This window comes from Podarcis filfolensis, assembly GCF_964270895.1.
Source record: "Podarcis filfolensis genome assembly, chromosome: 16".
Taxonomy (NCBI): Eukaryota; Metazoa; Chordata; class Lepidosauria; order Squamata; family Lacertidae; genus Podarcis; species Podarcis filfolensis.
In genome coordinates, this window is record NC_139620.1 from 17382349 (window position 1) to 17395300 (window position 12952).

Sequence of the window (12952 nt, forward strand, 5' to 3'; positions counted from 1 at the left end):
AGGAATGATTAAAAACAGAACAACAGGCAGTACTCATAATGTAGTACTATAAATCTTAGACCCAAGTCCTGCCTCCGAGAAGCCAAGGGTCAGAAGAATACAAAATGGCTAGTGTGGCAGCCATCTTAAAAGTCACTTCCCAGCGCGGCTGCAGCAAGCATTTTGCCCACGCTAACGCACCCCAGAAACCGCAACTCGAACTCTTGCCCTGCTGATTACGGCCATCCGTCCCTCAAGGCCATAAATACACCCACCTTGTAGATCTCGTCCTCTGTAGAATTTGGAAACTTCTCTCGTAAGGACGTCTTCAAGACTTTGGCAATGTAGCGCATCCCATAACTAGAGGGGAGGGCAGAGGGAGAGCAAAGTGCTCATTATAGTGAAAACTGTAGCTCATATTCATATTCGTCATTTTCATAGGGATACAAGACCCTGATTTATCTCCTCAGTACTTCTTCTGCACCTGGGGAGCTCAGATAAATTCTATGCTTTAAAGACAAATTCTAGCACTAGGTTTACAGAAAGCATAGGCATGGGATGTGGGGGGTTGTGAGGAGCGGAGAAGGGAGAATCCCTGCAAGGTGAGGGGTGTAAGGCTGGTGGCTTGTATGATGCAGAAACTCAAGGAAGGGAAGCAGCGTAAGGCGGCTGGATTTCTAAGATGGGATGGAAAGCTGGGCGGCCATCTTGTTTTCCCCTGTGATGACCAAGCAAAGTGAATCATAAAAACACACACGAAACAACAAGAAATTCATACGGAATTTGGTCCACAGAAGATGTAATGGCCGAGAAGAACTTGTCTGTCACCGCCAGGAGATTGCGGATGGAAATGTCCAACCTCCTCTGCACCTCAGGGTGACCCAGGGCTTGCTCAGGGCTGACATCGTACGGGAGATTACTGTGGAAACACACAAATGCATTCCAGGCCTCATCCAAAACCAACCAAACAACAAGACATGAGTTGAAATGCCCCCTTTTTCAGGGTAGCAGATTAGACCTGGGAGCTCAAATCCCACACTAGGCCACAAAGCTCACCAGGGGACCTTGTAATTGTTGTAACCCACCCTCAATTCAACCACTTCCTTCCTCTGACCTCCCCCTCAGCCCAGGGAGGAGAAGGAGAGAACCCCTCAACCCCTCCTTCCCAAAACATCATTTGACTTTCGCAGGAAGATTTCCTTTATTTATTTAGAAAAGTTCATACACCTTTTAATCCAGGAGCTCTCTAAAGTGACGTAAACCATAAAATTATGGATAAAAATGAAGTTAAAATCCACAAAACCTACTGAAAAGCAAATATACATAAAGGATAACACAGATAAGAATCAGTCAAACTTCAAAACAAATTATATGCCTAGGCAGGCTTCTGAAATAAAACAGTTTTCGGCCTGCGAAACGCCTATGTTTGAAGAAGTTTTAAGTTAGATCACGCCATATTACGCTTCTGTCAATATTTACCTGTTTGTGAAGAGTCACATAGCTCAATATTTTCTTTTTTAATGAAGCCAAATTAAAAGATACAAAAACACATACAGACGTTCCTCCTGACCTTTTCTGCCCACTCTGAGACTCCATCTGGTTGATCCACCCTCTGTAGATTTCCACAGGGCTGGTACGGATACTCAGGGTCTTGTTCTGCAGGACCTCTTGCACGGGGCCCTCCAAGATCTGGCGCAAGGCATTCTGCCCACGGGCATTGCGGTAGAAGCTCACCACCAGGCGGATAACCGTCGGATTCCCTGTGAGGATGTCACGGATTTGATCGACTTTCGACCTGCAAGAATGCAGCATGATAGCAGCAGTTGAGCTGCAATGCAACATGAGCACAGTACTCAAAGCACAAGCTTTTTCTGTGGTGGCTCCCTGTTTGTGGAATGCTCTCCCCAGGGAGTTTGGGCTGGCACCTTCATTGTACACCTTTAGGCACCAGGAAAAAACATTCCTCTTTGGCCGATTGACGTCCAATGCCCTTTTTACACCTGGAAAAAAGTCTACTTTTGGAGCTAGCAAGAGAAACAAATTAGTCCCCCTCTCTATATTCCTGCATACCAGTGATCTGGGTGGGTTCCCAGGTTCCACCAGAGCAGTGACTCACTCGGAGACACACCAGGGAGCCTCCACAAAGGACATGTCATTCTACTGCATATTTAGAGCAACAATAAACTAAATCGCAGGCCACTGCGAATGATGTGGCGATGCGGCAGTGTGACAAGCCACTCGAAAATAACCAGTTAGAAGACAAAACCAGCACCTCATACAGAGTCCTCTTCATCATTGCTAGTTAAAAAGGGATGAGGTGATAGGATAAGACCCTTCTCTGCCTGGGATGCCAGACAGCCGCTGCCAGTGAGGGCAGGGAACACTAGGACTAGATGGATCTGTGGTCTGACTCAGTTCCTAGGAAATGGAGGCTGACATCTTTACTAAGGCGAGAATGCTGTCAGCAACCAGGACAAGGAAGGCAGAAGCCCTAAGGGGAGAAGGGAGAAAACGTAGGATCAAGAAACAGGATACTCACTCAATCTCCTCTTGCAAGGCGCTCCTGAAGAGTTGGAGCAGGAGGTAGGCCTCTCTGGCGTTGGAGGCGTAATTGTACAGGGTGAAGACCACAGACTCCATGAACTTTGTGGACTTGTTCTGCGGCATCTGCATGATCAGCCGAGCCAAATAAACTGGGTGGGTCTGGGAGGAGAGAGATTTTCATAGGCAAAAATCTTTCAGCCTTATTGCCTCTGACTGTGGAAGCTGATTGTGGCTAGTAGCCATAGAGAGCCTTCCCCTGCATAAATTTGCTCAGTCCTTTTTGAAAGACTTGTAGGCTGATGGGCCATTGGTGCCTCCTGCAGAAGGGAGTTCCATAGTTTAACTATGAAGAAATGTTTGGTGTCATGTAATGGAGAAGGGCTTTTCTCTACCCCTTAGTTTGGCAGTAGGGATCAACATGTTGTCCCATGCAGGGCAAACACGTGCAGAATAAGTGAGGGTGAGACTTTAAAGCTCAAAACGATGTCCAAGGAAAACCAACCCTGCTGGGTAGTGCTGCCGCTACCCCTGCAGTCATTCAAATCCTGAGTCAGGGACACGATGGCTCTTGTGTTTGTGAATCCCAAGGATGCCCAGAAACAAGCCTAACAGTTCACTCCTTGTTGTTGGAGCCCCAAGCCCACAAATGGCTCAGTAGCAGATAACCAAGCAACGAGGTACCTGATTCAGGGCCAAAGCTCCCTTTTAACAGGCTGCACAAGGAAATAAATGCAAAAATTTTATTAAGGAGGCTGCAAAACAAAAGCAAGAACATTTTTATCACAAAAAGACAGTGATGAAAGGCTAACAGTGTAAAGACAGCTTTGGGAATTTGAGTACAGTACGATCGCATCTTACACGGGGTTTCAGTTCCAAGGGTTCTGTGTATATGCGCAAAAACATGAATATTCAGAGCCTTGGCACCACCCCCATGTGAGCATCCCGGGGCTTCTGGAGCTGGTGTGCAAGCAAGGCAGAGTGTAAAAGCTCTCTTTGCCCCTGGTTGAACTTCCACAAGTTAAATGGGCATATGATGCGATCACCCTGTGCAGACCTAAAGCTAGCTTGCCTCACCTTATTAGTCACAGACCCCAATTGCTTTTGAGGTTGCTGGTTTTTTTATTATCACATGGTACATAAATTTTATGAAATAAAAAGAATAGACAGTACTAATTTTTGCCATGGGTATTGTGTAGGAAGACGCCAGCTAACCTGCAGTTGGTAGAAGAGGTGCTGATATGCCTCCAGGATTTTCCGCTTCTCCCTGCTGAGGGTCTTCAGCCCTTGCTCTTTGCTCCGGCCCATCAGATCAGAGAGTTGCTCCTTGTTCTTCTTCGTCAGCTTCTTGCAGTGAGAGACCACCTCCTGCCAAGGGGAAGAGTTGACGACTGATACACACACACAAAGCATTCCCCCCTTGTTTGCAGAGCACCGACAACAAACGAACTCGCCTCTTTCTGAACTCAAAGCTACACCCCCCTGGATGGCAGAGAAATCAGGCTGCAAACAGGTTGGTCAGCAATATCATGGATTAAATGGCAACAGCTTCTTTAAGAGAGAAAAAGAATCAGAAGAGGCAGAACCTTAACTGGTCCACAGCACAAATTATCTGCCTGGAAACTAAACTGGCCACAGCAGAAGTGATATGTGGTTTCTCTAACATGGACTTTGCCAACCTGGTGCCCTCCAAAACACCTGGAGGGCAGCAGATTGGCAAAGGCTACTCTAGAGCATGCCCTTGGAGGTCACAAAAGCCACCCCCAACAGAAAAGCAAGGGGCAGAAGGACTGAGCAAAGGAGGAAGTCTGGTACTGGAGGAGCCCAGATGGCCCTTTAAGAGGTGGGTGGGTAGTGATGCTGCTTCTGGATGTGTGCCTAGCTTGGTTCCCATCCTTGGTGGCCACTTGCCACTTTAGTTCACCCTAAATGAAATGTCCCACCACATAGATCTAAAAGGCCACCTGGAGCCCCAGTGAGGAGTGGGATAAATGGTGTGGCTGCTACTGCTCTGGCAGTAGTGGCTGCATGAAAAAAGGAAGGGGCAGCCACATTGGGGTGGGGGCCCACTGGAGGCACCGTGCCAAGGGCCCCTGACAATTGGCACCAGTCCTGGTTCTGCTGCTCCCTTCTGACCTGGAGGGTGATCCTGTTCTTGACCAGCAATCCAATCTTGATATCCATGAGGTTGAGGTCGCTCTCCAGCTGCTGGTTGAAGCGGATTCCCCTCACCACAGTCTCCTGGAGATCCAGCAGCTCCAGTTCCTCCCAGTAGTCCCTCTGGCTGCGTTCTAGCAGGTGGGCAAACCGGCGGACGATGCTGAGAGGTGGCTTCCCACTGTGTACTAGCAGGAGAGAGAAAGGCTGGTCGGTTTCAGAGTAAGACCTCTTGCCCAAGTACATCACATGAAGGCAGGTTCCCCACATCCTTGGTAAGACTCTTAGCTATGCACAAAAAGCCTGGAAGGTGGTTAGAATAACAACAAAAATATTGAAATTTGAAGCTTCCTTAGATCCAGTACTGAAGTCGCTGAACCACACACATTTTTAATCTGCTGAGTCAAACCAACATCAACACACACCAAATCCTGGCCAATTGAATAATATTTATTGGATCTTAGTCAAGGCTCAGTATGGACTTCCAAGATTGTTTAGGAGCCAGGGAGAGGTTTGCTTGAAAATAATAATAATAATAATAATAACAGTAATAAATAAAAAGACTGATATACTATTTATAAGAAATCTCAAGCAGTTTACACAAAGCTGTATGAAATAGTCATTGAAAAATAGCAATAAAACCAGAGTTTAAAAATAGTAAGTTACGAAGGTAAGTATTTAAAAGTATCAATAGATTTTAAAAACAAATGCCAAGAATAATATCACACATCTGGGTAAGCAGAGAGTTTTGAAGCCATAGATAAAGACTCCACCCTTTGGAGCAGAAGCCTGCCAATTTTGAATTTTAAAGTTATTACCTAAATGCAGACACACTGGCCAAGCCTGTGCTAAGTTAGGATTTGATAAATTATGGTTTATTTGATCACCCAAAACAGGAGTGAGGAACACGATCCAGCCAGCAGGCCTAATCCTGCACTTCACCACCTCCCCCATTTTGTCAAGCGGCTGAGTCCACCCATCTGCCAAAGGCCTGGTGTCACCATGAAGCCAGGGGACCCAACAAGCCCTTTGTGCCGGGGTCAGCTGTACTACACAGTTCCCAGTGGGTTAACTCTGTAGTTCAACCAGTCTCAACAGAGCTTGCTGTAAGCTGACTGGTTCTGACAGGAAGCCCCTGCAGAATCTTTTGAATAGCAAAGGAGGATTTTTCCTTTGCATTTCTTAAATTCAATCTGAAGATTCAAAGGAAGAATTCATTTGCATCAAAAAGTTGATGCTTTTTTAATTCAAAACTTCTTCCGCTTTCCCATGCCTGAAATGTACCATCCAGTATGGGACAGGTGGGCACAATTGGCCCCAAACAGCCTGATTGAGCTAACTAGGGCTTTGAGTCCAAAGTTCACCCCCCTGCTCAGCAGTTTTGCTATTGTTTGTTTGCTGCCAACAAACCATTACCTGAAGCCATAGTTTCTTGCTCTCTTACAAACCTTGGTTTGCTTTAACTATGGCTTGGTGTTACATGTGTACTCAGCACAGCCGTGATTTTTTTTGGCTGCCCCACCTCAGATGTTCACCAAGATACAAAGGCACAAGGCAAGAGCAGCTGCTGAATAAGCCAAATCTTGGGGATGGGGGAAAACCAAGCCATGGTACGTTCAATGGTCTGTTTGACAACTTGTGGCTAACTCATGGTTTGCTAAACAAACCTCGGCTTAGTGTTACATGCCAATCAGGCCAGTTTGCAAACTCAGGTTGCATGAAACCCAGGTACTTACCCAACATCCTGTAATCTTCTCGTGCCTTGTTAGCTCGTACAAATGCCTGGATTTTGATTACGGCCTTGACCTGTCGAGGGATGTCAAAAGAGGGAAAGTGGTTGGAATGCAGGAGAAGGGAAGGGGTACGAAAACATCCTGGTGGCAAACAGCAGCTGCAAAATCACAGTGGGTATATTTATTATCTATTTAATGCATTTAGATCCCAACTTTTTCTCAAGTGGGGATTCAAGGCAGCTTTCAGCATTTGAAAACATTATTATAAAACACTCATCTGGCACCTTCGTTATGCATCTGTGGCGCCAGGTGAAAACATTCTTCTTCAACCAGGCCTTTGGCTGATTAATATTCCACGGCCTTTTAAATGTGTTTGTGGGAGGAGGGATTATTGGTTTCGTTATTGTTTTTAATTATGTACTTTGTGGTTTTATTCTGTATTTTTATGCTGTGAACCACCCTGAGATCTTTGGATGAAGGGCAGTATACAAAATTTTAGTAATAATAATAAAAACAACAACAGCAATAACCACTATACCACCAATGACTATCTTGGAGCACCTGGCTGACTATGGCTAAAAATTGTTAGAATTCCTGCTCCATGACTGCAGTCATGGGATTTTTGTCTATCACATGACTGTGTGTGTTTTGACTCCACAGAGTGGAAAGTGACGGAGACAGGCTGTTTGTGTTACTGTGAAGTGGGGCTATTGTCCTTTGTTCATTTTCTCTTTGATGTCTGATGCTAGAGAGAGAGGGTGCCATGTTGAAGTGCTCCATGTTTGTTTATATGTAAATAAAATAGATTAGCCAAAAATGCTGAGTTGCTGAGGTCTGTTACGCAAGCTGCGAAGACTCTGCGGTTCCCTAAGTGTGCCGATGTCTGTTGGCATCAGTCGCTGTGATGTTTGGGCAGAAGAAAGCTTTTGAAGCTCCTGAACGATCGGCCAGGAGGGAGGGAACATGCCAGCTGGGCGTGTGTCTCTGCCAGGGTCCTACTCGAGTGCAGGAAGAGCTCCTGACAAAAATGGGTTTGGTGTGACCCAGCAAGGCAATTTTACAGTGCTGTTGTGAACAGGTGTGTGTGTGGGAAAAACACAACCTACTCACATTCTTCCTGAAGTAGGCCAACCTCTGTCGATATCGTCTGCGTATTCGCCACATCCGTACCCAGGCTTGAATCTGAACACAGCAGCAGGAACAGCACAGGTGTGAGAAGACCATTTCTGGCTGATGAGTCAAAGAAAAAGAAAGGCAACACCCTCCCTCCCCAAAGTATCTCTCCCCTTAACCTGATTTATTTTGTTAACAAATAAACATGGACAGGCATGCAACTGATCTGGTGGTTTATCATTTGTTTCATGGCCCATAAAATACTGGTGCTGGTGACAGCGAAAGGTGGGCTTTAAAGATAGGAATAAAATAAATACCTTGATGACAGCACCTGTGTTCTTCTGGAAATGCCGCAGCCTTTCCAGGTAACGCCTCCGTTGCTGGAACCCACGCCAGTAAGCCTGTGAGGAGACAGCATGGGAACTGGTTTGGGGCTGAAAAAGGCCCTGGATACAAATCTGGTCCCAACCACTGCATGATGGCCTTAAGTCAAATTTGCTGCTCTGGCCCACTTCTACCTCCTTTAAGAGGCAGCAGGCTCTGGGGGCTTCCCCCTGCCCAGGAACGCAAACCCAGGATCCAAACTGCCCCACCCCTGAGCTGCAGCTCTTCCCAGCTGTGATATTGGAGCATCTAACCTAAGGATCCCACTCTGCAAAGAGCAGGTTCCTCCACCTCTGGGCTGGCAGCCTCCCCCGTAATACCCAGGATTTATGCACCTGTTAAGAACACTCAAAGGTGCATCACGTAAATGTCGCAACAAGACACTGTACAACAGGGGTGGCAAACTTTTTCTGGTCTGAATGCCACCTGCACCCTGGTGGCTGCAGGTCATCTGCAGGTGTGGCCAACAGCAGGTGTGGTCACCCCACACTCTCCAGGACAGTCTCTCCCCCCCCCCGGTTGATCTGTGCAGATCCACTGAGGAGGGGGGCGGCGGTTCCAAGATGGTGACGGCTTAGCAAGCAGGCTTCGGAGCACCGCAGATTGAAGGACTGTAATTAGCGTCAATTGCTACCCAGGGAAGTAAATTTTTCTTTTTTTCACTTTTCTACTTTTAAACTTACCAACCTACTGAGATTCTATCAGCACCTTCTTATCTATGCTATGAGAAACACCTTGGGCAAGTTCTGCGAAATATCCTGGGCAGGCCACCAGCCGCTAGCTATTAACCCCCAGCTCCCTTTTATACTTTGCTCCTGGAATTCCTGGCAGTCACCACACAGAGAAACTCTTAAATTGAACAAACTGAGGAGAGGACATGATTGCCCCCCTCCCCAAGCAACAGATGAATGCCCACTTCCCCGGTCGTCAGACCAATCTTGCATCACTTTGCCCTAGTCTTTTGGCCCACCCAAACTAGTGGGGGTATCGAGGCAGCAAATTTTGCTCAGAGATCCAGAGAAGGCCCCCAGACTGAAGGTCAGCCACCCTTGCGCCTGTCAGTTAATTCCCATGTTCCTGAGTCAGACTTCTTGTCCATAGAGCCCAGTAATTGGCTGTGCTGACTGACAAAGACTCTCCAGTGCAGAGGAGGGCCTTCACAACCCCTCCGACCTGAACCTTTAAATAGTAACAATATTGATAAGCACTAGAAATTGAGCCCAGGGCATTCTGCATGCCAAGCAGGTGCTCTGCTCCTGAGCCTTATCATTGCCCCCACAGCACAGGTGTGAACTCAAGGCAGAGATGAGATTCAAAGGTGGGGTTTCTAATTATTTGCTACACCCACATCAGCTGCCTCATAACAGGGGAAGAACAACTTTAAAGTATGATGTAGGCCTGCAGCAAGAAGTTCTTTGGTCAGGGAATGGAAGACATGATGGGGCTTCAACCTCCCGTTGGGGTGCAAGAATATGTGGGCTCTGGCTACTGCAGAGAAAATAATTTACAAATCATGCCTTTCTATGGGCAAGGAAAACCTGGAACATTTCTACACCATTTGGTGGGATTTCATTTCTTCTGTGTCAAATTCAGTACAAAACCTCTTTTCTCCCACCAAATTGTGAAATTTGGCTTTTGTTGTATTTTGCTTCTTTTATTTTTCTGCATTATTTGCTCTCTGGTTTTTTGGGAAAATGCAAACTTCTGTACTGCTCCTATGCCTTGTGCGTAGCTTTGATTAATTGATTGTACTTTTGATTTTATATAAATTAAAACCTTTACTATTGTTATCTGAAAAATATGCAACATAAAGCCATCAAAATTACAGATTTAAATTTTTTTTTGGGGGGGGGGCACAACGAAAAGGACAATTCTTAAAAGTCTAGGTTCAGGGCAGCTGCATCCTCCTACCTGGATCTTGAGAGCGGCTGGCACCTGCTTGCACCACAAGCTCCGCCGGGTTGCAAACTCCTGCCGGGCCAGGAAGCCCCTCATCCGGGCCTGCAGCTTCACAACCAGCGAGGTGCTCGATTCCCACAGACGCTCCCTATCGTGGGCAGCTGTGACCCGGGCAACAGTGGACTGTAGGCACAGAGAGATGCATGGGGTCAGAAGATCATCATAAGAGCTTGGTTGCTGGATCAGGCCAAAGGGGCCCCATCTGGTCGAGCCCTCTGCTCTGAATCAGTTGCGCCCCAATGAGAAGCCTGCTCTCCCAGCACTTGGTATTCAGAGCTAGACTGCCCCTGGACATGGAGGTTCTGCTATCCCTGTAGAGGCCAACTGGATTGGACCAAAGGCTCCTGCAGTTTATTTAGCATCACACACATACACACACACACACACACACACACACACACTTAACCAAACATACAGCTTGCTAGTAGGTCAATCAGAATAGTCATTAAGCAACTCCCTTCAGAAGGTTGCTATGGGGCTGGAGGGTGGGGCAAGGCAGCTGAAACCAGCCACCTCCTGATGGCAAACCCAGACACCCCCAAAACAGCTCTCATCCCTCACAGTTGTCCTTCTGGCAGCAGCTCCCTTTTGAGTTTGAGGGTGGGGTACGGCAGGTGGGAAAAGCTGCCCCACCCGAGTGGCCAATACAGAGCCTCTCACTCCTCCGTTCTGCTTCCTAGCTCACAGGTACAAAGAGAGAGACCTGGATTTCCTCCCGGCTGAGATGCTCCGCATTGAGGGCACAGGGGCGAGGCTGGTCCCAGGAGCCTTCAAAGGTCTGCAGGCTGAAGTAATACTCTGCCCCATCCTTCAGCTTGTGCCGGACCCAAGGTAGTTTGGAGTTTCCTGCAGGTTACATTTTTAAAAAACGAAAAGAAAGTTAGAATTAAAGACCCCCACAGAGACACTGTTGTAAGAAAGTGCAAGTTTTCAAATCCTTGAATTTGAGGGTTAATGACAAAAAAATGTGGTTGGGGAGTGACACACATATTCCACTTTACCTGGAGCTTTTTTGGAAGCCATGAGAGCACTCAGCTGGGCCTGGTAGGAGGCAGCACACTCCATCGCCACACCACAGATAGAGACGTCCGGATTGCGCAGGACCCTGACTGTCTGTGCCGCATTCCCTTCCTTGATGGCTTGATTGATGGCAGCGATGCCAAGAGCCACTGTGGGACAGATGGCAAAGGCAAAATATTTTGAAGCATTGGTCCAGGTTTACCCCGCAGGGACAAGAAACCTGACGACTTTGATGCACTTATTTAAAACATTTTTAAATCACACTTCATAAAAAGATCCAGGGTAGCGTACAAGCAGGACCCAACTCTCCCCACCAGTGATTGCAAGAAACTGGTATTCTGAGGCATACAGCAGGGGTAGGGAACATTTTTTGCTCCGAGCGCCAGATCCTTTTCAGGATTGGCACCACAGGCCGTATATGAAAGATGGTTGGGAGATGCTAACATGCCAATCGCATGTTATCATCATGATATCACACGACTGACAGGTAAGCAAGGTTGCCCACCTGTCAAAATCATACCCACGGTTTTGCGAGCCTTCCCGTTTAAACCAGTGTTTAAAAGAGGAGCCTGGGGAGACTTGCAAAAGCGCCCATTGAAGCAGCCTCCACCACCTCCTTCAAAGGGTGCTTTTGCAAAGTCCTTTAAGCTGCCTTTGCTTACAAAACACACCTCTTTTTCTCTCTTCCCCTTCACACTTGATCAAGTGGATGTGGTATGGGGAAAAACTTGTAGCAGACAGATTTAACCCACTGGCAGGCCAAGATTAGCCTGCAGACTGAAGGTTCCCCACCCCTGGGCATATGGCCTCTGACAAAGGAGGCTGAGCATGGCCATCATGGCTAGTAGCCGCTTGAATGTGTCAATCTTCTTTCAAGGCCATCCAACTTGGTGGCTGCCGTAACACCTTGTGGGAGCAAAATGCGAGTTTGCCCAGGCTTTCTTGTTCCTGAGCCTTCTCGCACCCCCTTTGCTCAGGCCTCCTCATGGCACCCTAAATGGTAGCAGACAGGACCATCCTTTAGGTCCTGCAGTTCCAATTGAGCCAGGAAGACCCAGATGGTGAACATACTTCTCTTTGCAGCTTCAGTGTCATGGTTAGCTTTGGAGACGCCCTCCTGGATTTCTTCCCACCACAGCATAGCTCCGGTGTCCCCTGCCATCTAAGGTAGAAAAGATAAAAATGATCGCAGAATTGTCTCTTGAGGGAAACACGGGTCAAATATGCACTTGACTCTGAAGTTCACTGGGTGCCTTTGAGTCACCCACTACTTTCTCTCAGCCTAGCCTACCTCACAGGATTGTTGCGAGAATAAAATAGGAGAGGGAAGAATACAAGCACACACACACATTTCAGGAGATGGGAAGCCAAGCTCACTCCACCATGTCTGCTGTGACAGGCAGACCTCATCAGGCCTCCTCTCCCTTGACTGTTACCTGGAAGCAGTCATTCCATCAGTGGCAGATACAGAAAACAGAGCTCACTCCATCACCTTTACCGAAAGCCCAGCCCAGCTGCATCAAACACCTCCTGCCCCTGAACTATGCCAGTTGGTCATTATAAGATCAATTCTTTAAGAACTGGTGCCTGAGTTTGATTCCCCCCCCGTCCATTTTCCCTTGTGTGTTGCTTTTTTTTTAGATTGTAAGCCTGCAGGGGCAGGGACCGTCTACTTTCAATTGATTGTTAAGTCAGCCAGTCTGGAAGCCTTCTTGGTTGAAGAGCAGTGTAGCGTTCGTACGGAGCCCCCGGTCGTCTCACGGACTATTGACCCATACACCACTAATCCGCTGCCACCAACCAGGTCCTCCCTGGTAAAATCACTTCAGTCTTAGTCAGCTTTTCAATTCATAAAGAAGAGTGTATTTTATTTCAGACTTAAAACAAAACTATTACAGCATTCCAAACAGTGTTCCTCTTTACTTTCTAAGTCTTATGTTCCTCTCTCTATCTCTGCTACCACCCCACACTCAAGGACCAACTGCCCTAACTGTCTCTCTATTACCAGCTGCCTTTCCCAACCAGCCACCCCACTCAAACCAACCAACTACCCACCCACAACTCCC

General features: G+C 47.3%; 1 protein-coding gene across 4 annotated transcripts in view; it reads right to left on the reverse strand.

Moving 5' to 3' along the window:
- Positions 1–12952, reverse strand: part of IQGAP3 (IQ motif containing GTPase activating protein 3) — a 47307-nt gene that overhangs the window by 10651 nt on the left and 23704 nt on the right. For all 4 annotated transcript variants that reach the window (XM_083589695.1, XM_083589694.1, XM_083589696.1 and 1 more), the window contains 13 exons: positions 11958–12048; positions 10868–11035; positions 10570–10712; positions 9819–9989; positions 7841–7924; positions 7521–7592; positions 6414–6483; positions 4657–4865; positions 3736–3888; positions 2519–2682; positions 1550–1774; positions 758–898; positions 255–339 (listed from right to left, as the gene is read on the reverse strand). In XM_083589695.1, the coding sequence (XP_083445821.1) occupies positions 255–339; positions 758–898; positions 1550–1774; positions 2519–2682; positions 3736–3888; positions 4657–4865; positions 6414–6483; positions 7521–7592; positions 7841–7924; positions 9819–9989; positions 10570–10712; positions 10868–11035; positions 11958–12048 (1776 nt within the window). The remainder of the gene's footprint in view (positions 1–254; positions 340–757; positions 899–1549; positions 1775–2518; positions 2683–3735; positions 3889–4656; positions 4866–6413; positions 6484–7520; positions 7593–7840; positions 7925–9818; positions 9990–10569; positions 10713–10867; positions 11036–11957; positions 12049–12952) is intronic.